The 24,466-nt window shown below is 41.9% G+C and overlaps 1 protein-coding gene across 2 annotated transcripts in view; it reads left to right on the top strand.

The window, feature by feature from the left end:
• cntnap5a (contactin associated protein family member 5a) overlaps positions 1 to 24,466 on the top strand; it is a 299,922-nt gene that overhangs the window by 259,475 nt on the left and 15,981 nt on the right. For both annotated transcript variants that reach the window (XM_047371007.1, XM_047371008.1), the window contains one exon: positions 13,344 to 13,412. In XM_047371007.1, the coding sequence (XP_047226963.1) occupies positions 13,344 to 13,412 (69 nt within the window). The remainder of the gene's footprint in view (positions 1 to 13,343; positions 13,413 to 24,466) is intronic.

Raw genomic sequence — 24,466 nt, 5'->3', positions numbered from 1 at the left:
TTTTCTTTTCCTAAAATGAAGGATTTTACTTGTCTTGATTCCGTTATAAAAATCCTAACCTTGGTTCCAAAACAAAACTCTTCAACCCCAATCTGTGTCCCCCAGAATAGAAATTTTGAGTATTATTGCATTTCAAAGCCACCAAATGACTGGAACTCATCATTGGCTTAGATCTATTTTAATTTTTGTGTGGTACCACTGTCCAATCAGATTCTTTCTTACCTTCAAAAATAACCCAATTTTTCCCATTCTCATTTTAAAGGTTTGTTTTACCAAGGAAAATGTGTTTAACAAAACCAATTACTCTCAAAAGTTTTAAAAGTTTTTAGCTGGTGATATCTTAGAAAACAACAAGTGTTTTAATATTTCTATGCAACACAGAACTGATCAGGTTTCCTTTCCTTCTCCAAAGGGAGAAAAAAGAACCTGCAGAACCAAGCCTTTCATAGTTTTTGTCAGGACCTGATATAAGGTACAGTGTAAATCAACACGCTGCATGAATCAGAAGAGGGAAGAAAAAACCTAATATAACCTCTTCCCAGCAGCTGCTGTGAAAAACAATGAATTTGTACTTTCCATAAGCGTCAGTTAACACTTGCGGACAAAAACTGCACCAAACTGTAAGTACTGTGTCAGAAACTGTATGAAGACCATCTGCAGTAGAACTAAGCCTGTTTTAATGAGGTCTCTAACCATTAGATTTATGGGATACAAACTCTGACAACAGAAAATAATACCTGAAGGAGAAACCCATCAGGTTTTACGCATTCGCTGGGTTTTAAAAATACTCCTTCATGAGATCTGTCCTGAGAATAACATAGAAACACATGGTTACTGCTGAGTTTTGGAGATGTTGTAACTTCCTCTGCTTTTAATAACTTTTAATAACTAGAATAATTGACCCTGAATATTCCACGACAAAAGAGAACTTGCTTCTTTAAAAGAATTAACTGGAAAGTATCAAACGAGTTAAGTTATCACCCTTTTAAAGATACTTTTCTAACCCTAAAATAATATTTTAACCCGCTATATCTGTCAACGTCAAGTAAGCGTCACATGAGCAGCGGTTAATAAGCGTTCTTCGTTGCAGAAAATAGGAAAAGATTTATGCAAATGTGTGTGTGTTTGTACGTTACCCCCATCAGTTTCTAAATCGCTCCAGAGTCAGACTGTCATGGGACACAGTCCTCTATCAGTCCAAAAAACAACCCAGGCCGTTCAGGTCTGTTGGTGAGACATTCAATCATTCTTTGTCCACTTTAACTTCTCCAGGAGGGAGAAAGAAGAAACTTTGCTCTGGCCTGTTTCTCTTCTGCCCGCATAAGATGCTTTCAATATAAATCCAGTGTATCGCTCTTCTGGCTCTGGCAAGTGGGTTGGGGCCAGACTTCTTCTGAGTTTCTTTCTGGTGGAAACTCACACTGTCATTTGCAGCAAGCAGGCAGACAGGCAGACAGACAGGCAAGCAGGCTCACTCTCTTTAGGCCATGCTGAAGAAGCGTCTCTGGTGGAGTAGACAGGGGAAGGGCAGGTTTCTCAAAAACGCAGATGTTGCACTCAAATCCCATATATGTGTGTGTGAGAGGCAGAAGAAAAGTTTAGTATAGGTTCAGATTTTGCACACAGAAATATTATCAGTCAGTCAGTCAGTTGTCCACCATAACATGCACTATACTCCTTTCTTTTCCGACTGATCGCAATATTTAAGACAAACGGAACTTCCTGCAGGAAAGTTTTAACTCTTTAACACCTTAATTGATGCACTCTGTGCTTTTAAATCTTTTTCTTATGTTTTTTATTTTTCTCATCTCCATCCATCAACTATTTTACTTGAAACTATTTAAACTATTTAACTCATTTACACTCAAACTTCCACCCTGTGAAACCAAAAATGCTTAGTCCTCCAAACACACACAACAACACTCACACAGTTAGTATTTTAACATATTTATGTCACTTCAGCAATATGTATGGTCGACCTAGCTTAGTTTATGAGCTCCCTTATTATTCAACATTTCATTTCCTTTCGGCGAAATGTTACCAACCAAATTATCCAGTTCCCTTACGGCGGAACTACCTAATCTAATCTCCTTGCGGCGAGATCCGACCTAAATTTATCGCTATTTCTTTCCGGCGAAATAAAACCTATCCAATTGCTGTCTCCTTATGGCAACACATTGCCAACGACTTTTAAGTACTTTTCTTCTTTTATTTATATAGCGCTTACTCTTATCTCATGTACTGTATTTTAAAGCTATCTCACCTCTGAGTTGACTTCTAGGTGACTCTGTCGGACCTTCCAGAGTCACCCGGCGTCGAGCAAGACAATAACCCACCGGCCAGATGCGAATGTCACACACCGGGACTTTCAGCCACCAGGCCTAGGTGCGGCAGAGCTTAACTCGACGTCAGGCTGTTCCCGAAGATCCGCCAGTCACTGCAAAGAAAGATAAAATCAGTTTAGTTCTTATAATATCCGGCATCGAAGGACCAAGTTAATGTTAGGTATTATTTAGTCAACTCAGAGGCAAGAACGATACAGTCAATTTACTTGCAAGGGTAGCTCTGCAGTACAGACTACGAAGTGTTGGCACCGCTCTCTCTTTATTTATACATGCTTGTTCACACACAGTTCAACAAACATTCAGGGTGGGTGTGTGTGTGTGTGTGTGTGTGTGTGTGTGTGTATGGGGTCAGAAAGGTTAGGGTTCATGTGTCTTGTTTTTAAACAGAGAGGGAGTGAGGACTTGGTAATCATAACTCACTCGTCTCCCACATATCCCTTTATGTGGCATGTTGGAGGGAAAAGCACTTAGAGCAGACATGAGTGATAAACAATACAAAAGTTTTCAAACCCTAACAATTCCTCTAATGCACATGTATCTCACCATCCATTAATTCAGTTCAATTCAATTTTAATTATATATCGCCAATTCACAACACATGTCGTCTAAAGGCACTTTATAAAGTCAATTCAATGGAATCATACAGATTTCATGTCAGTGTGTGTGTGTGTGTGTGGTGGTGGTGGGGGGGGGTCAGAAAGGTTAGGGTTCAATTGTCTTGATTATAAACAAACAAGGGATGTGGGAAGTGGGGACCTGGTACAAATAGCCCCCAGATGCTGCTAATAAAAGCATAAAAGCATAACTCACTCTTGTCCCCATCTCCCTTCCTGTGACATGCAAGGAGGGAAAAGCACTTAGAGCAGACATGAGTGATAAACAATCAAACCCTAACAATGTACATACATTCCAATTATTCCTATCTATCGAACAGTGCAGTCAGATTCAGTTTACTATTCAAATAGGTTAAAACATTTTGTCTAAGGAAAGCCAGCAGATTGCATTGAGTCAGTGACTCATTCACTCCTCCTGGATGAGCATGTAGTGACAGTGGAGAGTCGCATGCATTGACTTTGCAGTAATCCCTCATACTGAGCATGCATGTAGTGACAGGGGAGAGGAAAAACTCCCTTTTAACAGGACGAAACCTCCAGCAGAACCAGACTTAGTGTGAGCAGCAGTACTTTCTTTAGGGAAGAAAACTGAAACAACAATGGTTAAAGCTCCTTTAGGGGCTTCATCTAGGAGACAAAGACAGATTACCCCTGAGCCAGTTTTCAAGTCTAGAGTATGAAAGAGAGCACATACAGTTAGTCACAGTAGAAGCTCAGCCAGTAGATATGTCTAGGAGAGACAGGGTTAAACACTGAAAGACATGGCCAAGTGTATCATCTGTATAAGGTGAGCATTAAGTTGGACTAGTTTTTCAGCGTCACTCCGGGATAGAATATTTCTAATTCTGGCAATGTTCCAGAAGTGAAAGAAGGAAATTCTAGAAACCTCTTTAATAGTGGATTTAAATGACATGTCCTGATCAAAAATAACACCACTGTTTTTTACTTTGTTACTGGAGGTCAATTTAATGCTGTCCACATTAATTGATTGACTAAGCAAATACTTGTCCAAAGGCGACAACTTCTGTCTTGTCTGAATTTTTGAAGCAGAAAATTTAAAGTCATCCAAGTTTTTATGTCTTCAAGACATGCCTGTAGTCTATCTGACTGGTTGGGCTCATTGGGATTTATGGATAAATAAAGCTGAGTATCATCAGCATAACAGTGAAAATGTATCCCATGCTGCCTGATAATTTTACCTATTGGAAGCATATATATATAGTAAAGAGAATTGGCTCAAGTACTGAACCCTGTGGTACACCACAATTAACCCTGGAGTTTAAAGAGGATTTATCATTTACATGAACAAACTGGAATCTGTCAGATAAATAAGATTTAAACCAGCCTAGTGCTGTTCCCCTGATCCCTACAGCATGTCCCAGCCTTTCTAAGAGAATATTGGGATCGACTGGATCAAATGCAGCACTGACATATATCAGAACAAGAACAGAGTACGTGTCCATTATCTGAGGCCATAAGAACATCATTGATAATTTTCACTAGTGCTGTTTCCATGCTATGATTAGCTCTGAAACCTGACTGAAACTCTTCAAACAGGTCATTACTGTGTAAATGCTCACACATTTGATTAGTAACTACTTTCTCAAAGTCCAAACACAGATCCGGTTCTATAGTTACCTCCAATGCTGTCTCACTTACTGAGGATGAAGTAATCATGTTCGGGAGCATACCATTGATTTTATTTTTAATAGAATCAACTTTATTTAAAAAGAATCCCATGAAGTCATTACTGCTGAGAGCTAAAGGAATGTATTGCTCAACAGAGCTATGACTCTGTGGAAGTTTATCAACTGTACTAAAAAAAACAAACTAGGATTGTTCTTGTTCTCTTCTATTAATGATGAGAAATAAGCTGTTCTAACTTGGTGAAGTGTCTTTTTATGCGACCGTAGACTATTTTTCCAGATTAAGTAGGAATCCTCTAGGTGTGTAGAGCGCCATTTTCTCTCCAATTCTAACAGTGTCCTTTAAAGAATGCAGCTTTGAATTAAACCAGGGAGCCAGTCTCCTATGAATATTTACCTTCATTTTCAGGGGGACTGCATTGTCTAATGCCCCATGCACTGAGGAAGTAACAATATGAACAAGAGAATCAATTTGTGAAGGGGAAAAAACAAAATTATTGCCCTCTACTGTGTTTTGCTGTGATAATCGGGAAATAAAAAATGGAACAGATTCTATAAAGATTGTTACAGCATCGTCTGATAATGATCTACTATAATGGCATTTTCTTTCAGGTGTGGAGTACTTGGTTAAATTAAACTCAAATGTTATAAAAAACGGTAAGATATGAGGAAATATTGTTATTTCTTTACACTCAATGCCATGTGTCTGCACAAGGTCCAGAGAATGAAGACAAAGGTGGGTAGGTTTGCTATTGTTTTGAGCAAAGTCAACTGAGTCCAAGATAGCATTAAAGGCTATATTTAGGCTATCACTCTCAGTGTCAACATGAATGTTAAAGTCCTGCACTATAATGACCCTATTTGTATTTAACACTAAATCAGATAGTAAGTCTGAGAACTGATCTAAAAATTGAGAGTAAGGGCCTGGTGGACGGTACAAAACAACAAACAGAAGTGGTTTTAGTGCTTTGCACTTTGGATGAGGAAAACTGTTGCTGTTGTTGAACATTTTCTTCTTCATTCAATAGACAAAGTCCTCCACTGATGCACGTCATCTCTTCTGGAGGCTCATGTGTTGGTAATAGGAAGAGTGGAGGAGCCAGCTGGTTTCTATATTAGGTTTATGCTACTAAGAAAGGTCAACAAATAAAATTCCATCAAAAGCAACTGGACAAGACATGAATGTGTATATCAGAGGCAATTGCTCTAAGACTGCAAAGGAAGCTCAGCTTCCCCTAAAATGTCAAAAAATAAGTGATCAAATATATACTGTTGTGTGTTCATGTCATTGACTAAATATGCGCTACAACGCGCTCAACTTTTGTTCAGAATCAGCTTCTTATCACTCGTAACGACGCGGCTTTCCTCTCACTCATTCCCGCAGCTTCACAGTGCTTTTAACAGTGAGTCCAATAGCGAAGCAAAAATGCTGGGCTTTGTCCCGCCCATCGGATGCTCAGCGTCTCTGGGGGTCTACGGGGCAGTGGGCTGGACTCGGCTGGCCCGGACGCTCAGCTTCTGCATGATGATTGGATGATCTGTCTGAGGCTGAATCCCTTTTTGATTGACAGCGAAATGAACGAATCAGCGATTTTTAAATTGAGCTTCCCCTCCTTGAAAGACCAGCATCCGCCACTGGTGTATATTTATAATAGGTGAACTCGGCTGATATACACAGAATGTACAAGCTCACACACACACACACACACACACACACACACACCTGCAGACTATACCCATAGTCCTCTCTGCACAGTAGGGAGAAAACGGGTAGGACTTTTTGTAAACATTAAAAAAGTGAATAAGATGAAAATATAAAAGTTTTTGTCAACTAAAAATATTGATGCCAAAAGAATACTATCTTTGACGTCATCTGTTACCTCAATGAGATGTGAAGAAGATTTTACCCTTTCACTTCATGGTTCATTCTATGTTTTATATATCATGATAAAATAAGAACATTTATTCTTTGCCAGTCTTAAAATGGGGTAAACAAACCTTCAAATGAGCATAAACACTTAAAAGCTAAGTTGTACATGATGGAAAACACTTTATTTGGCATTTAAATAAGGCTAATTATATGGCTAGTTATAGCACAACATGTTTGCTGTCTCAGCTGAGGCACAGAATTCAGTTTACACTGGATTCACCAATCAAAGTGGAACTCTTTGTGAGCTCATCATATTGTTTTGCCGTTTTGATTGCTGAAGTTTCCTTTCCTCTATCCTTAAAGAGCAGGTGACATTTGTTCCATTGGGAAGGTTCTGTTGTTCAGCATTCCACACCTGAGTTACAAAAAAGTACTTTCTCATGTTTAACAGTTCATACTTCACATATAGGCTAGAGAGTATAATTGGTGCATTCACCAATAAAATCTATAAAACTCCATTGTTTTATGAATGGTTTGAGAGAAGGTTTAGTCTTTGATTGTCAACAAAAGCAATAAGATATTTGTCGGGAATATTCAATATCCTGTTGTTAAGTAGGTATTAGAAAACATTAACTCTAAGAAAGATTGGCTTACTCTGTAATTAAAAAAACTTAGCTTCATGGATTTTCTGCTTAGGGATCTGTTGTCATTACAAAAGAAGAGAACAGACTAAATTGGAAAGGCTGTTAGCTGGTATGAAACAGACCTGATGGATGGTTGGAAGTGCTCTATATTGATAATTATACTTCAATATGACACTTGGACAGTTGCAGGAAGCCCCCTTTTGAATCAAGGGTGGCGACTGTGGCTCAGTAGGAAGAGTAGTCATCTTGCAATCGGAAGGTTATGGGTTTGATTTCAGCTTCCTACTGCTGTATGTTGATGTGCCCCTGGGCAAGGCACTTAACCTCAAGTTGCCTACCGATCTGCGTATCGGTGGATAAATGTGTGAGCGTTAGTGAGTGCTATTGGGTGAATGTGGCTCTAGAGTAAAGTGCTTTGAGCAGTCTGTATGGCTGGAAAGGTGCTATATAAATTCAGACCATTTACCATGTCATTTGTATGTATCTTGAGATGCTGTTTTCAACATATATTTCCATTTTCATTTTTTCTTTGTTGAATTAATCATGATATTAATTGTGTGGATTTGTGTACTTAAGGTTAGTTTTCTATTATTTCTGAACCTGGTAGGGCCCGTATTCACAAATAATCCTAAGAATAAAAGTAGCTCCTAGTGTCGTCATTCTAAAAAATCTTAGAATATCTCGGCTCCTGATATTTTTCTTACAATTATCCCTCTGTAAGATAAAATTTATTCATGAAGCATCTTAGGCTTTAAGAGATCTCCTAAAGTGAGGAGATGTTAAATTAAATGGTTTAGGTGGCAGGGCAGGTTAATGGTGCACCTCTACTAAGGTAATATTAGGAAGGATAAATAAATAATAGAAACAATAATAAATAACCATGAATAAAAAGTGAGTAAAATTACAAACAATATAAAAACTTTTAATATTTACAGATTGTAAAATGCTTTCAAAAAATAAATTTAGAAAAAATGAAAACAAACTCAAAAATATATACATATATTAATACAAATGGCAAACTGAGATGAAGTACAATTATCTAAGCACTATATACATAGAAGGAAAATGTAAATGAGGTGAATAAGTATTTGCTGTATTGTTCATGATGATGTCAGCAGCCTCAGCCTAAATGATCATCTCCAACGCTCCCCGTCTGTGGAGACGTTCTCTGGTGCTGCTATCTCCTCTCTAGCTTCTGAATGCAGCAGGAATCAGAGCTGCTCACATTCCAGGCTGGTGCTGAAAGCAGAGGGAACGACGCATTGATCTGCAGGGAATGTCTGTTGGTTCCCACCGTGATCCCAGAACCAAATCTACCTTTAACACTCCTCTCTTCTCCTCCACCAGCAGGCTGTGCTCCTCTGTTCACTTTGCTTTTTTCTCTGTTATGTCTTGGTCATTTTACCAAAAAAAAACTTGTTATACAAGCAGGAGATCACAGTAAAATGCTGAATGTTAATTTTAATATGAAATTAATGAATATGAAATAGATGCAGTATGATAATGACCATCATGGTGAGTAAACATAATAATGATCAAAATAATGACCAGTATGTTAATAAAATACGTTCAAACATGTTGATGCTGTGTGACAATTAACTTAATTTTGCTAAGTTTTTTCATCATGATTTACACATTTCTGAGTCCAGTCTAAATTCTATCAATAGTTAATTTCTCTCCATTGATTACTACAGGTCCTTCTCAAAAAATTAGCATATTGTGATGAAGTTCATTATTTTCTATAATGTCATGATGAAAATTTAACATTCATATATTTTAGATTCATTGCACACTAACTGAAATATTTCAGGTCTTTTATTGTCTTAATACAGATGATTTTGGCATACAGCTCATGAAAACCCAAAATTCCTATCTCACAAAATTAGCATATTATTAAAAGGGTCTCTAAACGAGCTATGAACCTAATCATCTGAATCAACGAGTTAACTCTAAACACCTGCAAAAGATTCCTGAGGCCTTTAAAACTCCCAGCCTGGTTCATCACTCAAAACCCCAATCATGGGTAAGACTGCCGACCTGACTGCTGTCCAGAAGGCCACTATTGACACCCTCAAGCAAGAGGATAAGACACAGAAATACATTTCTGAACGAATAGGCTGTTCCCAGAGTGCTGTATCTTCAGTGGGAAGTCTGTGGGAAGTCTGTGGGAAGGAAAAAGTGTGGCAGAAAACGCTGCACAACGAGAAGAGGTGACCGGACCCTGAGGAAGATTGTGGAGAAGGGCCGATTCCAGACCTTGGGGGACCTGCGGAAGCAGTGGACTGAGTCTGGAGTAGAAACATCCAGAGCCACCGTGCACAGGCGTGTGCAGGAAATGGGCTACAGGTGCCGCATTCCCCAGACCTGGGCTACAGAGAAGCAGCACTGGACTGTTGCTCAGTGGTCCAAAGTACTTTTTTCGGATGAAAGCAAATTCTGCATGTCATTCAGAAATCAATGTGCCAGAGTCTGGAGGAAGACTGGGGAGAAGGAAATGCCAAAATGCCAGAAGTCCAGTGTCAAGTACCCACAGTCAGTGATGGTCTGGGGTGCCGTGTCAGCTGCTGGTGTTGGTCCACTGTGTTTTATCAAGGGCAGGGTCAATGCAGCTAGCTATCAGGAGATTTTGGAGCACTTCACGCTTCCATCTGCTGAAAAGCTTTATGGAGATGAAGATTTCATTTTTCAGCACGACCTGGCACCTGCTCACAGTGCCAAAACCACTGGTAAATGGTTTACTGACCATGGTATCACTGTGCTCAATTGGCCTGCCAACTCTCCTGACCTGAACCCCATAGAGAATCTGTGGGATATTGTGAAGAGAACGTTGAGAGACTGAAGACCCAACACTCTGGATGAGCTAAAGGCCGCTATCGAAGCATCCTGGGCCTCCATAAGACCTCAGCAGTGCCACAGGCTGATTGCCTCCATGCCACGCCGCATTGAAGCAGTCATTTCTGCAAAAGGATTCCCGACCAAGTATTGAGTGCATAACTGTACATGATTATTTGAAGGTTGACGTTTTTTGTATTAAAAACACTTTTCTTTTATTGGTCGGATGAAATATGCTAATTTTGTGAGATAGGAATTTTGGGTTTTCATGAGCTGTATGCCAAAATCATCCGTATTAAGACAATAAAAGACCTGAAATATTTCAGTTAGTGTGCAATGAATCTAAAATATATGAATGTTAAATTTTCATCATTACATTATGGAAAATAATGAACTTTATCACAATATGCTAATATTTTGAGAAGGACCTGTAGGAGCACATTTGCTTTATTTTTATTTATTTTTTGTCATTTGCAACCACCAGTCAGACCTCTTAGAAGAGGTCTGACTGGTGGTTAGCAATGAGGTCAACCACACCTCCTCACTAAAATAAGAATTTCTGTCTTCTCCTTGCTAAGAATACGGGCTCAGTTCATTTAAACATAAAAGCCCTACATTTGACAGAAGATGTACTTTCTCTTTATCCTGACAGTAAAAATTATTTTTATCATCTTTATATGTTGGTAATTTACAGCATCAATGTGTCAGAAAAAAAAAAAAAAACAATAAATAAAAATTACTTTGGGTTTGTTCTTGGTGTATAACTTGGTGTATTCAAAGTTTACTCGTGTTTCATCAGCTTTACTAACACTTTGTAAAAGAAAGCTGCAATGGTTCCTCTTGCCCATTTTGACACCTTTCCAGTAGAAATTAAAAGGAAGTAACAATGGGAAATGGAGTTAGAAACTGCATTTGAACATTGATATGTGATATTAGATAAACTAGCTCCTTAAGGGAGCCGGTGTCCAGTAAGGGATGCTGTCAAGCTGAAGAAGGAGTCCTATCGGCTGTGGTTGGCTTGTGGGACTCCTGAGGCGGCTGACAGGTACCGTGAGGCCAAGCGTGCTGCGGCCCGGGCTGTGGCAGAGGCAAAAACTCGGGCCTGGGAGGAGTTCGGTGAGGCCATGGAGAAGGACTACCGGTTGGCCTCGAAGCAATTCTGGCAAACCGTCCAGCGCCTCAGGAGGGGGAAGCAGTGCTTCGCCAACACTGTTTATAGTGGGGGTGGGAGGCTGCTGACCTCGACTGAGGACATTATCGGGCGGTGGAAGGAGTACTTTGAGGATCTCCTCAATCCTGCCATCACGCATTCCGTGGTGGAAACAGTGGCTGGGGACCCGGGGCTGGACTCTTTCGTCACCCAGGCTGAAGTCACCGAGGTGGTTATAAAGCTCCGTGGTGGCAAGGCTTCGGGGGTGGATGAGATCCGCCCTGAGTACCTCAAGTCTCTGGATGTTGTTGGCCTGTCATGGTTGACACGCCTCTTCAACATTGCGTGGCGGTCGGGGACAGTGCCTCTGGACTGGCAGACTGGGGTGGTGGTCCCTCTTCATAAGAAGGGGGACGGGAGGGTGTTTTCCAACTACGGGGGATCACACTCCTCAGCCTCCCTGGTAAGGCCTACGCCAGGGTATTGGAGAGGAGAGTCCGGCCGATAGTCGAACCCCGGCTTCAGGAGAAGCAGTATGGTTTTCGTCCCAGCCGTGGAACACTGGACGAGCTCTATACCCTCTACAGGGTGCTCGAGGGTTCATGGGAGTTTCCCCAACCGGTTCACATGTGTTTTGTGGAGCTGGAGAAGGCATTCAACTGTGTCCCTCGTGATGCCCTGTGGGGGGTGCTCCAGGAGTATGGAATCGGGGACCCTTTATTAGGGGCCATCCGGTCCCTGTACGAGCGGAGCAGGAGTTTGGTCCACATTGCCGGCACTAAGTCGGACCTGTTCCCGGTGCATGTTGGACTCCAGCAGGGCTGCCCTTTGTCACCGGTCCTGTTCATAACTTTTGTGGACAGGATTTCTAGGCGCAGCCAAGGGCCAGAGGGGGTCTGGTTTGGGGACCAGTGGATTTCATCTCTTCTTTTTGCAGATGACATGGTCCTGCTGGCCCCCTCTAGCCAAGACTTACAGCATGCACTGGGGCGGTTCACAGCCGAGTGTGAAGCGGCTGGGATGAAGATCAGCTCCTCCAAGTCTGAGGCCATGGTACTCAACTGGAAAAGGGTGGCTTGTCCTCTTCAGGTTGGAGGGGAGTTCCTGCCTCAAGTGGAGGAGTTTAAGTATCTCGGTGTCTTGTTCACGAGTGAGGGAAGAATGGAGCGGGAGATCGACAGATGGATCGGTGCGGCTGCCACAGTAATGGGGGCGCTGTGCCGGTCCGTTGTGGTGAAGAGAGAGCTGAGCCGAAAAGCAAAGCTCTCAATTTACCGGTCGGTCTACGTTCCTACCCTCACCTATGGCCATGAACTTTGGGTCATGACCGAAAGAACGAGATCCCGGATACGAGCGGCTGAAATGATCTTCCTCCGTAGGGTGGCCGGGCACTCCCTTATAGATAGGGTGAGGAGCTCGGCCATCCGGGAGGAGCTCGGAGTAGAGCCGCTGCTCCTTCACATTGAGAGGAGCCAGTTGAGGTGGCTCGGGCATCTATACCAGATGCCTCCTGGACGCCTTCCTCGGGAGGTGTTCCAGGCACGTCCCACCGGGAGGAGGCCCAGGGGATGGCCCAGGACACGCTGGAGGGACTATGTCTCTCGGGTGGCCTGGGAACGCCTTATGCTCCCCCCGGAGGAGCTGGAGGAGGTATCTGGGGAGAGGGAAGTCTGGGCGTCTCTGCTGAGTCTGCTGCCCCCGCGACCCGGTCCCGGATAAGCGGAAGACGACGAGTACGAGTAGCTCCTCAAGTATTAGGAATGAGATCAATTTATGTTATGATGTTGCAAGCTCACAAGAAGATAACGGTTAATTGGCTGAAGCCTCACCCACCTGCTTCAGAACAATGGATTCAAAGACTGAAGGATGTGAATGGGATGGAAAATACAACCACAAGCTTACAATTTTCCACGAACATGCATATAGAAAGATGGTATTTCTGTAACAGCTTTTTTGAGAATGTGAACAGATTGTAAAGCTTGACTGTAATGTTCGTCTGTACTCCCGGGAACTGATGGTGGCTGTAGAGATAGTATGCATATATGCTGTGATGGACCTAATGTTAAAAAAACATTGTAATGTTAAAAAAAATTTACTGACAATAAAAACTTAAATTATTGATGCTGATATTAATTCATTTTAAACTTGTTTAAACAGGAATTAAGATTCCTGATGTTCTCACACTGTCATCTCTCTTTATGACAATAATTATTTAATCTGTTCCTCATTTGTGCTTCTTCAGATCAAGCTGCAAATGCAGATAAGGAGCAGCGCGACAGCAACGCCCAGAAGGATTTGGCTGTAATAGCAGGTCTGTTTTCCCTCTTTTCTGGATCTTTTTGTCTTGTCGTTAATTGAAAATGAGTCCCAGCTGTTTGTTTGTTATTCTCCTCATTTTTCCACAGTCCTAATGTTCTTGTCTCATCGTCCGATAACTGTGCTTCAGCTCCTTTTCAATCTGGCTCCTTACAGTGTTTTGGTTCATGGTGTGCTTTGTGATTAGGAAATAAAAAGGCCTCTCTTTAGATTTTAACAGTAGAAACCAATCAGTAAAACACTTCAGATCTAAATCTAACCACAGTCACTCTGAGCTAATCAACAGGACCCTAAAAAAGACCCACTGGCACATTCTATCATCACTGCAGTATTCAAAACAAACACAAGTTGAACTTTATCTTTGCATCTGACAACCTGAGAGGATGCTTGTCAGGTTTAGATAAAAGCTGCAGTTTGTCATCTGCCATAAGTTCACGGGAAGATGAAATTCACTTTAATATTACAGAGCAATCAGTCAGGCTGAAAGAAAAGACAAGCAGCAGAACATTGAAGTCATACCTTCTTGCTTTTTTACAACTCTGATAATTACCACATCACACAGTATTCACAATCATTAATCAAACGTTACTCTTTAGGTCTAATTTTACTGTTGAGCAAATCCAGCACTCAGAATCAATCAACTCTTAGAGTTCCAAGACCAAGAAGAAAACAAAAAAGTGAAGCATTGCCTGAAAAACATAATGACAAATGCCACATCCATAAATTAATGGTTTCTTACGGCTCTAATTTAGTCCACATGAATATAAGCATGAGGTATGTCAATTATTTGGGCGCATGAGCACTGATGAAGAAAAACAGCTTACTGACATGTCCATTTAAAGACTTGGCCTTCTACTGTCTTGCGCACAATGTAAGTACGGTAAAAAAAAAAAAGCCTGACTGACAATGAAGTAAGTATCTAATTTAAGATTTCTTATTGACGTTGTAAAGGACTATTTGACTATAAAGGACTAAAGGACTATTTGATTTGTTTTTATACAAATGTTGCTGTTGGCTGGTTGCTGGTCAGTCCTACCTGCAAATGAATCTCTTTACAGACAACAAATTAGGAATCTGCTGTCCAGATTTCCAATTTTTTAGGACTCTAGACAACATTTGATCAGATATAAAATAGTTTAAATGGATTAACAAAAAAACTTTATTAACTTTTTGAAGACAGGCAAAGAGCATTTGCAGTGCTTTTTAACATTAGGGCACCATTTGATTGAGACTTCCATGAGAACGGTTATCCAGGTGGACATAGGAGAAGAAGAGCCTCAACCAAGGTGACATGACCTGCTACTGAAACCATGTTGTAAAGCAACCACCTAACCTCATGCTAGGCCACAAAGTGAACCCTATGAAACTGTCCTGGTAATGTTTTTAAATGCAAATAGCATTATCTTTGTTCACTGACCTTTCCTTACAGTTTTTACTAACTGTCAGAAACTGCGTGTAACACAACCCCTAATTTCTGTAGCTACCATGCAAAGGAAAGTATTTACATATCCATTGCTGATCTGCATGTGTACCAAATTATGTCTAAACCAGACAATTATTTTCAGTTTATTAAGTGAGATGACAAAACTCACAAGACTCCATGCTGCTCAGTTGTTCTGATCCAGGTATTGTACAGCATGCAGGAATGAAATCCAAGAAGAAAAACTGAAAATATGAGCTTGGTGGACGGAAACCTTAATTTCACAGGGGAGATCTGACAGAGCTGTTCATCCTAAAAACCACAGTGGTTTTAACAGGTATACAGAAACCTAATAAACACAAATCAATAGCTGCTGCTTGACTCAGACCACTGGAAGCCACGTTGGCTGCCACAAGGTGTCTGCCTTGAAAAAACGAATGCAAGCACAAACACACAAACAAAAAAAGGCACCTCAAACTGTTGACATCCTAACCTCATCAACTCAGGTGGGAAATCTGAAAAAACGTTGTCCAAATGTTCTATTGATGCAGGGTTCACTGAGATAACCAGCAGCTTCTTTTCAAAAACACCACATTGCTGTATACAGAACAGGAACACACAAGCTGAGATGTGTGTGTATGTGGCCCAGTGCAGTAAGGAGTGCTTCGACCTTTCAAAGCCACAGTGCAGTACAATAGTGACACCTTTGAACTGTATCAATACTGACCTCATTCTGTACATAAAAACAATTCTGTAAAGAGGCACTGGCATCACCCCTCTAACAGGTCTGGGCAGTTTCAGAATTTATACCAGAATTATTTAGCACTTTCTCTTTATGTCCCGCTTTTGAAAACTAATGGAACATTACATCCTGATGGGTGATCCTTTTTGTTAACAGCAAGTTTAGCTATAACTAAACAGCAGCTAACCCCTAATGACATCAGCCCTGTTTACTGTCTAACTTTTCTCTCAAACCCCCTGTCGGTCGTGGCAGATGGCCGCTCACACTGAGCCTGGTTCTGGTTCTGCTGGAGGCTTCTTCCTGATAAAAGGGAGTTTTTCTTCTCCACTGTCACTACATTTATGCTCAGTATGATGGATTGCTGCAAAGTCAACGCCAGTGACTGTCCACTACCTCTACATGCTCATCCAGGAGGAGTGAATGCTGCAAGTCACTGACTCAATGCAATCTGCTGGTTTTCCTTAGATAGAAAAACGTTTTGACCAATTTGAATAAATAACTGAATCTGACTGCACTGTTTGATAGTTAGGGTTAATTAGAATGTATGTACCTGACTTGAAATCTGTATGATTCGATTGAATGGATTTGGTAAAGTGCCTTGAGACAACATGTGTTGTGAATTGGCAATGTATAAATAAAATTGAATCGAATCAAATTGAATTGAATTAACTGAATGGGACTGGTGCAGTTCTCTTTCATAGAATTATGATCTAACTATGGCCTCCTACGTGATGTAATCAGAAGTTTAAATCTCATCACACCATGGCTGGCTCCAGTCACATCTATGTCAGAAGGGGCCTAGACCCGCACCTTATAAATAGAGGTGACATGGCGTCAGTCATCATTCAAAAACCTCTTTTCGCTTCACTCTCACAGGGTGTTTGTTCCCAGCTATACAGTTGTCCGCGTATGTTACAGCACGAGCTAGCAGGGCCTCCCCATTTCTTAGTCGATTCTGGAAGGAGATGTGAACAAAGACGGGGTAGAGTCGGAGGACTTGGAGCTCATGACGTCGGACAGTAAACCCACTGTCCTTGTTGACTGCCCTGAGGCTGCTAAGCCTTTCTGCAGCGGAAGAATATAGCAAGCTCACTGCACTGTGTCTCCTGAATCTGGATATGCAGGACATGTGTACTACTCTTAATGTGTGGTCGCAAGGCTGAGTATTCTTTAGCTGGCTGTTCAGACGGACGTTAACAAAATCTCCATTTGACGGGAAAATACTGCCAAAAGCTATGAAGACTAGAAAGCATTTGCTGCCTCTTCTTATGAATCTCCTGAATAAAATTGCTGTGATGTGGAGAGACAAGCCTTACACCGAGTTCTCTGCTGGATTTTGAGAGAATGGAGGTTCAAGGCTTACGCCAGATGCCACCGGTGGAGCCAGTGGTTTTGATCCAACATCATCCAAAGCTATCACGGTCATCCAAACTTTCAAGACAGACTGCTCATGGTGTAACCTCTCTGAGAAGTGCTGTAAGGCGACGGCCATGTCCGTCCCCTCTTCTTCTATTTTGGAGTGGACACATTGTCTTGGGCTCACCAACGTGACGACCAAGTAGAAGGAGCTCCTCGACAACCCAGTCATTCCCCAAGGTCACTATGCAGAAGAGATGTTCGGAGAAAAATACGATTGGTGGGGTGCTAAAACTCTGTCTTCTGAGAAAAGTGCATCATGCCACTGTTTCAGGTCCACGTCAAGCATATCCATTGACTCCTGTTCACCCCATCCCAAGGTGCCTAATGTCGCCCCTCCATCGCAGAGATAGTTGCACGGGAGGATGTTCAGACACAAAAACTCACCACAGAAACCCATTCTGGATCTCCGTCCCCCAAACCGTTATCTGAAGAAATACAAATTTTGAATGCTGACTCAAAACTCTCTGCTGAGATTGGTATGAGCAGGTTACTGGTTCATTTCAGTCAACCTGAAAGATACTTATTTTCATATACCGAATTATCCCCTACATCAGAAATGCTTGCGTTTCAAATTCCAGGGGATAGCATACGAGTATTTGGTTAAACACTTCAGGTTATAAAATGCACAGTGGCTCCATTGAGGGAAAGGGCCACCTACATAGACAACTAACTTTCAGCTTCTCCAACCTTTTAGGAGGTGGGTCATCACACCAAGTGGTTGTGTGTCCAGGTGGTAGTGCACCTAGAGCACCTAGATTTTCAGATAAATGGGGAAAAGAGTGTTCTATGCATCATTTTAATGGGCTGATCCTGGACATTTTTTTTTCCAAGAGAAAGTGGAGGCCATGCAGTCAAGTCTAGCTCTGTTTTACACGGGGAACTTGGTTACCCTGAAATAATTGCAAAGGCTGATAGTCCTGATGGCTTCCTCTGGGGTGGTAATACCATTCTGTTGCCTCTATAGGAAGATAGTTCAGTCATGGGTGTCATTTCAGAACCTGGACCCATGTCACGATGTCCACCACAGAGTACAAATCTCTACAGTCTGCTTGCTAGATCTTTGTCAGTGTAAGAGCCCAGGCTTCCTGATTCAGGGGATCACTATGGGCACCATCTCTGCCTGAAAGTGGTCACCATCAATGCCTCTCTGGTAGACTGGGATGCTACTCTCGATGGAAGTTCCATGAATGTAAAAATTGGGGTCCTCCAATTTTCTCTCACATAAATTCTCTGGAGCTGATGGCTGTTTATCTAGCTTTAAAACATGTTCTCCCTTAGCTCAAAGAAGGAAATGTTTTGGTGAGAACAGACAATTCCCACCGTTACAATTACCACTTCCCAGGGACCTGCTGCCCCAGGTTCACAAGGAGACGTTTCAACCTTATCTACAGAGGCTGGCTCTGTGGGCTTGACCCCTGAGTAGCTAAATTAAAATACAGATGGACACTCTGTAAGTGTAATGAAAAAGAGCTTAATGTTATGAATATAACGACGGTTCTTTGATTAGCATAAGGTTCTTACCAGACCACCCTCCTTCGTGTGGAAGCGAGGAAGAGGGGAGCTTGTTTTTGAATAGCGACTGATGCTATGTCAGCCCTATTTATAGGGTGAGGATCTGGCCCCCTCCTGACATAAACGCCACAGGTGCCAGCCATTCAGGGGTGGTTTTATGATATTTAAGCTTCTCACAAGATCAGGTATGAGGTGTTTTCCCTTATTTAAACAGTCGCTCACGCTAATCAGAGAACTGGGGTTAAATTTATAATCTTTAAGTTCTGTCATAAGTACATACACAAGCTTAGCAATGACACATCATTCGGTGTTTCTTGTAATAAGGTTGAAGTTTTAGGTTATGACACTGAGAACTCACACTACCATATGTCAACCACTGCCTAAAACAAGACAAATCTGTGCAAGCACTGTGAGCTAATGTAGACCCATCAGACTTAGGTGTTGCTTATAGGGATGGGCCGAGATGAGAATTTAATGGTATAACCTTGATTAATAATAGCACGCTTTAACATATAGAATCATTAGATCAAGTTAGAAATATATAACATGACCTTTTTACTTCTATCAAAAGCTGAAAAACAATGATTATTCAGGCTGCTCTTAAATAATATTATTACATGGTTGTTATACATGAAATACACTTAAGCAAAACTACTGAATAAAAGCTTTTTAAATGGGGTGTTTTTCATGTGCTGATTGTTAGGCCCGAGCAGGAAGCCTGCATGCAAGGGACTATTGTAATTGTAGGATCTCTTCTTATTATTATTCCGGGGACTTTTGGCAGGGCAATATGGGGACTTTGTCAAGCCCCTAGATGCACACGCTTTTACTCAAAATTGTCCCCCGCGTGAAATTAACCCTAACCCATGGCCAAACCACTTAGCCACGCCCCCAAACGTGAGATAGGCCAAACCGTAAGTTGTAGAGATCTGAAATTTGGCACACTGATAGAGCTCTTCAAAGCAAGAAAAAAAGTCTACTGAGGGTATGCCCTAAATCGCACAGGAAGTCGGCCATTGTGGGTACAAGGCCAATTTTCGGCCGTTTTTCACTTTTATTCACCTCGAACTTTAACAAACTCCTCCTAGGGATTTTGAGCTATCGGCTTCATATTTGCTTCATATTTGCTCAATATGCAGTTAAGGCATAAAAGTGATCAAAATCCTGAGTTTTCGGCCATGTTTAAGGGGCGTGGCCGGGGCACGAACTTGGCATTTGCACCCAAACTAAAAATATGCAATAACTTTCCCAAAAAAATGCCAAACCACACCAAAGTTGGCATGAAGGAGAACATTCAGGTTCCCGACGATCCTATGGGGTCATATGCTGACATCACTTCCTGTTTGGGAAAACAGAAAGTGTCACGCTTTCCTTTAGAGAGTCAATGTTTGATTTTCTTCACCTAATCAATGACAACATGATGGTCTTAGACAGTCACCAGTACTGACTGCTTTAGCTGTAGAGTGTGGCTATGATGGCGTGGCGAATTCTGATGTTCTGATGTTACGCCATGGCCATACGTTTGGCTCTAAATTACGCATGCATGGTCCGATTCACTCCAAAATAAATATGGTTGATCTTTGTCAGCCCCTAAAAAGCTCTATTGGATTACATTGACATTTGGATCAACAGCGCCCCCTAGGACACTTCAAGGGCTATATCTCCCTCATACATCATCGGATCCACTTGAAATGTAGTATACATGATCATGACTTAATGATGGACATGTTGACACAGTCAATTGATGATGTCGTTTTAGCCCCGCCCACAAACAAACAAGTGACTGCAGCTTCCATCTGGAAGGTCCGATTTACTCCAAATTTTGAATGCTTTTTCCAGACCGAAACTCTGCATGACCGAAGATCATATGACATGTTGCTCACAGTGCCACCTACTGGCGACATGTTGAAGTGAAGCGGTGTCATTTTGTGTGGCGTGTAGGAGGCGATGCCAGGCTCCCGCGGTCGCTGCACAGCCCAAGTTGCGCTGAGGTGCGAGGGCCTTCAAGGCTGATTGCAGCTTTAATTTGCTGTTATAATTATTAGGCCCGAGCAGTAAGGCTGCAAGGGCCTATTGTAATCGTAGGATTTCTTATTCTTTTTTCCGTTGCGTCTTTGCGGGACAATTTGGGGACTTTGCAATGCACCAAAACGCGTAAGATTTTACCCAAAATTGTCCGCCGCGTGAAATTCTTGTTCCTCAATGTCGTCATCGGTGGGCACGGTCAAACCTTTTAGCCACGCCCCCAAACGTGAGATAGACTGAACCGTAAGTCGTAGAGATCTGAAATTTGGCACACTGCTAGATCTCCACAAACAAAAAAAAGTATCTTGGGGGTATGCCCAAAAATGCACAGGAAGTCAGCCATTTTGGGTCAAAGGCCAATTTTTGACCGTTTTTCACTTTTAATCACCTCGAACTTTAACAAACTCCTCCTAGGGATTTTGATCTATCAGCTTCACATTTGGTCTATATGCAGTTAAGGCATGGGGGATTAAAAGTTATCAAAAGTTTTCAGCCATGTTTAGGGGGCGTGTCCGGGGCATGAAAATGCCGTTCGCGCTCAAAGTGAAAAAATGCAATAACTTTCCCAAAGAAATGCCAAATCACACCAAGTTGGCATGAAGGAGGACCTTCGGGTTCCCAACGATCCTATAGGGTCATATGCTGACATCATCAAAGCCACGCCCCCTGAGAACAGGAAGTCACTTTTTTTACTGGGAAAGGTCGCTATCTGGCTGTCTACACTCAATCAACTTGAAACTATGTCAGGTGACTGATAACTAGTGGGATGAATATTTTTTTGTGTTTTTTTAAAGTGGTAGCTTTTTAAAACAGGTATAGCACAATCAGGCTCATCCATAGTTAGGTAATAATATTCAAATCAATTACTGTGTTTCTAATGACTCGTTTTTCAAAGGTGTCCTTATGAAGAATGTTTTGTATGGACCTCTCTACAGCCTGAAGAGGGTATATTATTTTTCAGGGTATTTCAATCAAGTGACATTAACTCTTTATCAACATTAACAATAACTAGTGATCAGGTGGTTCATATCCTTCATTCCCAGGAGGGCTCACAACAACAACAAAATAGATGGATTTGTTCAACTGAATTTAATTAGTAACTAAAATCATTACAATATCCAACTTTTAACTGTTATCATAAACAAAACCTCAAAGTAATTTGAGTTACACCAAGTTTTAATGTGATGATACAAATTAGTAATGTAACATGTGGCTAAAGATGCATTTGTGTGCAACACACTTTCTGTTTGAGTGAACTGATCTGAAAGTACTCAAGTCTGCCACATGAAAGGAGCTGGTCAGAATCATTAAGAGAGAAAATACTAATGCTTCAAATATTGCTTTTTCAAGAAGGAAGATGATTCTGGTCAGCCATATATCATACAGCAACACTGTTATAAAACTTATGATATGTCATAATATCATTTCAATCTGAAAAGACTCAAAAAGAAAAGAGATGGCAATTAGAAATGTTTTAATGATGTGAAATTACATGGATATTTCTTTGGCGATCGGACCTGGGAGGAAGACATGAATGCTGATAATGACATGAGCTAAGATTAACATTTGTAAGGTTTAGATTTAGAGATGTCTTCCCCCCAAAATAAGGGCAGAGGCCGAGATGAGGCCTAATTGAGTACTAAAGGGGGCATCTATCAGGAAAGTAGAATGAAAATAAGAAAGGAAGAGAAAAGCGAAAGCCGCGGGAAGGATTAAAGCAGAGAAAAAGCAGGGCGAAACAAGGAGAAAAGTACTTTTCGAAGAACATAGGTGAGCTAGAGTGAGGGAGAAAATTAGACATGACTGGCAGGTGCTGAAGGAAGAGTCCTGCAAAACGGAAACATGACGATTGAACTAAGCCAATGATGGAGAAAGGCTAACCACCACCAGGAATTGAAGGGAGCTCTTATCTGAGAACTGAGAAAACATTGAGCAGATAGAACAGAGTGGAAATCCAGGCAAACATAGGAAGAGAAGGATGAAGAAGACCAACGACCCAATTGCTGGAGAGCGGCTGAGGCAGAGACATTGGGTCGCTGCAGTAGTGGCTGCTCCTATTCTGGCTGGGGGCATGATGCATTAAACCAAGGCCTGCCTAAAACATTTGAGGAACCAGGATGCGGACATGGGGCTCGTTCTAGCGTGAGAAATGGGGGCATGTGAAGGAAAAGGATTTGAAAGTAGGAAAGGCTAAACCTGATGAATAATAGAATTCTGGTTGATATTAGCAAGGATAAAGAGATGGATTCAATCAAACATTAGGACTTGAGAGGAGTAACTGGAGTAGGCTGATGGGCAGAGACAACAGAAGACCTAGGAACTAAATAGAATAACCTGGAACGTGACGAGCAGGAATGATGAAGTTATGAGTTACGACTTGCCAGGATGCACCGGAGGTAAAGCATATTGCCTTAGAGGATGAGTGGCTTTGACTAACGGGATTGACCACTGCTGCATTATCAGAAAAGCGGCAATGCGCTTCTTCCAGAAATGCCCCAAATGCAGCAGGTTATAGTGATGAGATGATGTCATAGAAAGCTGGGGATTCAGATTGGGGAAGAAAGGAAGCCTTACATCGGAATCGAATTGCCCTGAGAAAACCCCCAAAACCTATGGACGGAGCTACGTCCATGTAAATTACCTTACTAAAAATTGACTGTTCATAAATTGTTTCATAAGAGTTTGTTATTCTGCTGCGGCAGTAGAGCAATTAGTGCTCATGTTGACACGCATAGTCCGGGGAGATGCTGTAAACCACTGAACAGAGCAAGGCCAACACAATGTGCAGACAGAAAGTGTGCTCCACAATTATCACGCGAAAAGATAGTTATGATGAATATCGAAAAAAGGAAATAGTTTCTTAGCGCCTGGTTGATAAGGGAACAACGTTGAAATGATTTTTTTTTTTTTTTTCTTCAGTAGAGGGTGCCAATATTCTGTGGTACGTTATGCACGCCTAATCGCGATATGAAGGTTTACTAGTTTCGATATCATAACTATGTAAAATCACAGACAGTTGAAATATTATATATTTTATTTCATGGTACTGGGAAATATAGGAGGGAGGTGAGATGTATAATAAATATATGGCGAAACAGGATAAAAAACACAAGGAAAGATTGTCAAGGACGAAAGGGTTGTCATAATTTAAGATAAATAAGTCTTTTATGGTAAAGTAATGAGGCAAAGAGGTTAAAAGCAGGATGTTGATTGAGTTATTATAGGGGATGAGATCCGCCCTGAGTACATCAAGTCTCTGGATGTTGTTGGGCTGTCATGGTTGACATGCCTCTTCAACATTGCGTGGCGGTCGGGGACAGTGCCTCTGGACTGGCAGACTGGGGTGGTGGTCCCCCTTCTTATGAAGGGGGACCGGAGGGTGTGTTCCAACTACAGGGGGATCACACTCCTCAGCCTCCCTGGTAAGGCCTACGCCAGGGTATTGGAGAGGACAGTCCGGCCGATAGTCGAACCTCGGCTTCAGGAGGAGCAGTGTGGTTTTCGTCCCAGCCGTGGAACACTGGACCAGCTCTATACCCTCTACAGGGTGCTCGAGGGTTCATGGGAGTTTGCCCAACCGGTCCACATATGTTTTGTGGACCTGGAGAAAGCATTCAACTGTGTCCCTCATGATGCCCTGTGGGGTTGCTCCAGGAGTATGGAATCGGGGACCCTTTATTAGGGGCCATCCGTTCCCTGTACGAGCGGAGCAGGAGTTTGGTCCGCATTGCCGGCACTAAGTCGGACCTGTTCCCGGTGCATGTTGGACTCCAGCAGGGCTGCCCTTTGTCACCGGTCCTGTTCATAACTTTTATGGACAGGATTTCTAGACGCAGCCAAGGGCCGGAGGGGGTCTGGTTTGGAGACCACAGGATTTCGTCTCTTCTTTTTGCAGATGACGTGGTCCTGCTGGCCCCCTCTAGTCAAGACC

Source organism: Girardinichthys multiradiatus, chromosome 7 (genome assembly GCF_021462225.1).
Source record: "Girardinichthys multiradiatus isolate DD_20200921_A chromosome 7, DD_fGirMul_XY1, whole genome shotgun sequence".
Taxonomy (NCBI): domain Eukaryota; kingdom Metazoa; phylum Chordata; class Actinopteri; order Cyprinodontiformes; family Goodeidae; genus Girardinichthys; species Girardinichthys multiradiatus.
The sequence above is the reverse complement of the archived record's forward strand: the minus strand, read 5'-3'. Positions and strand labels throughout refer to the sequence as shown.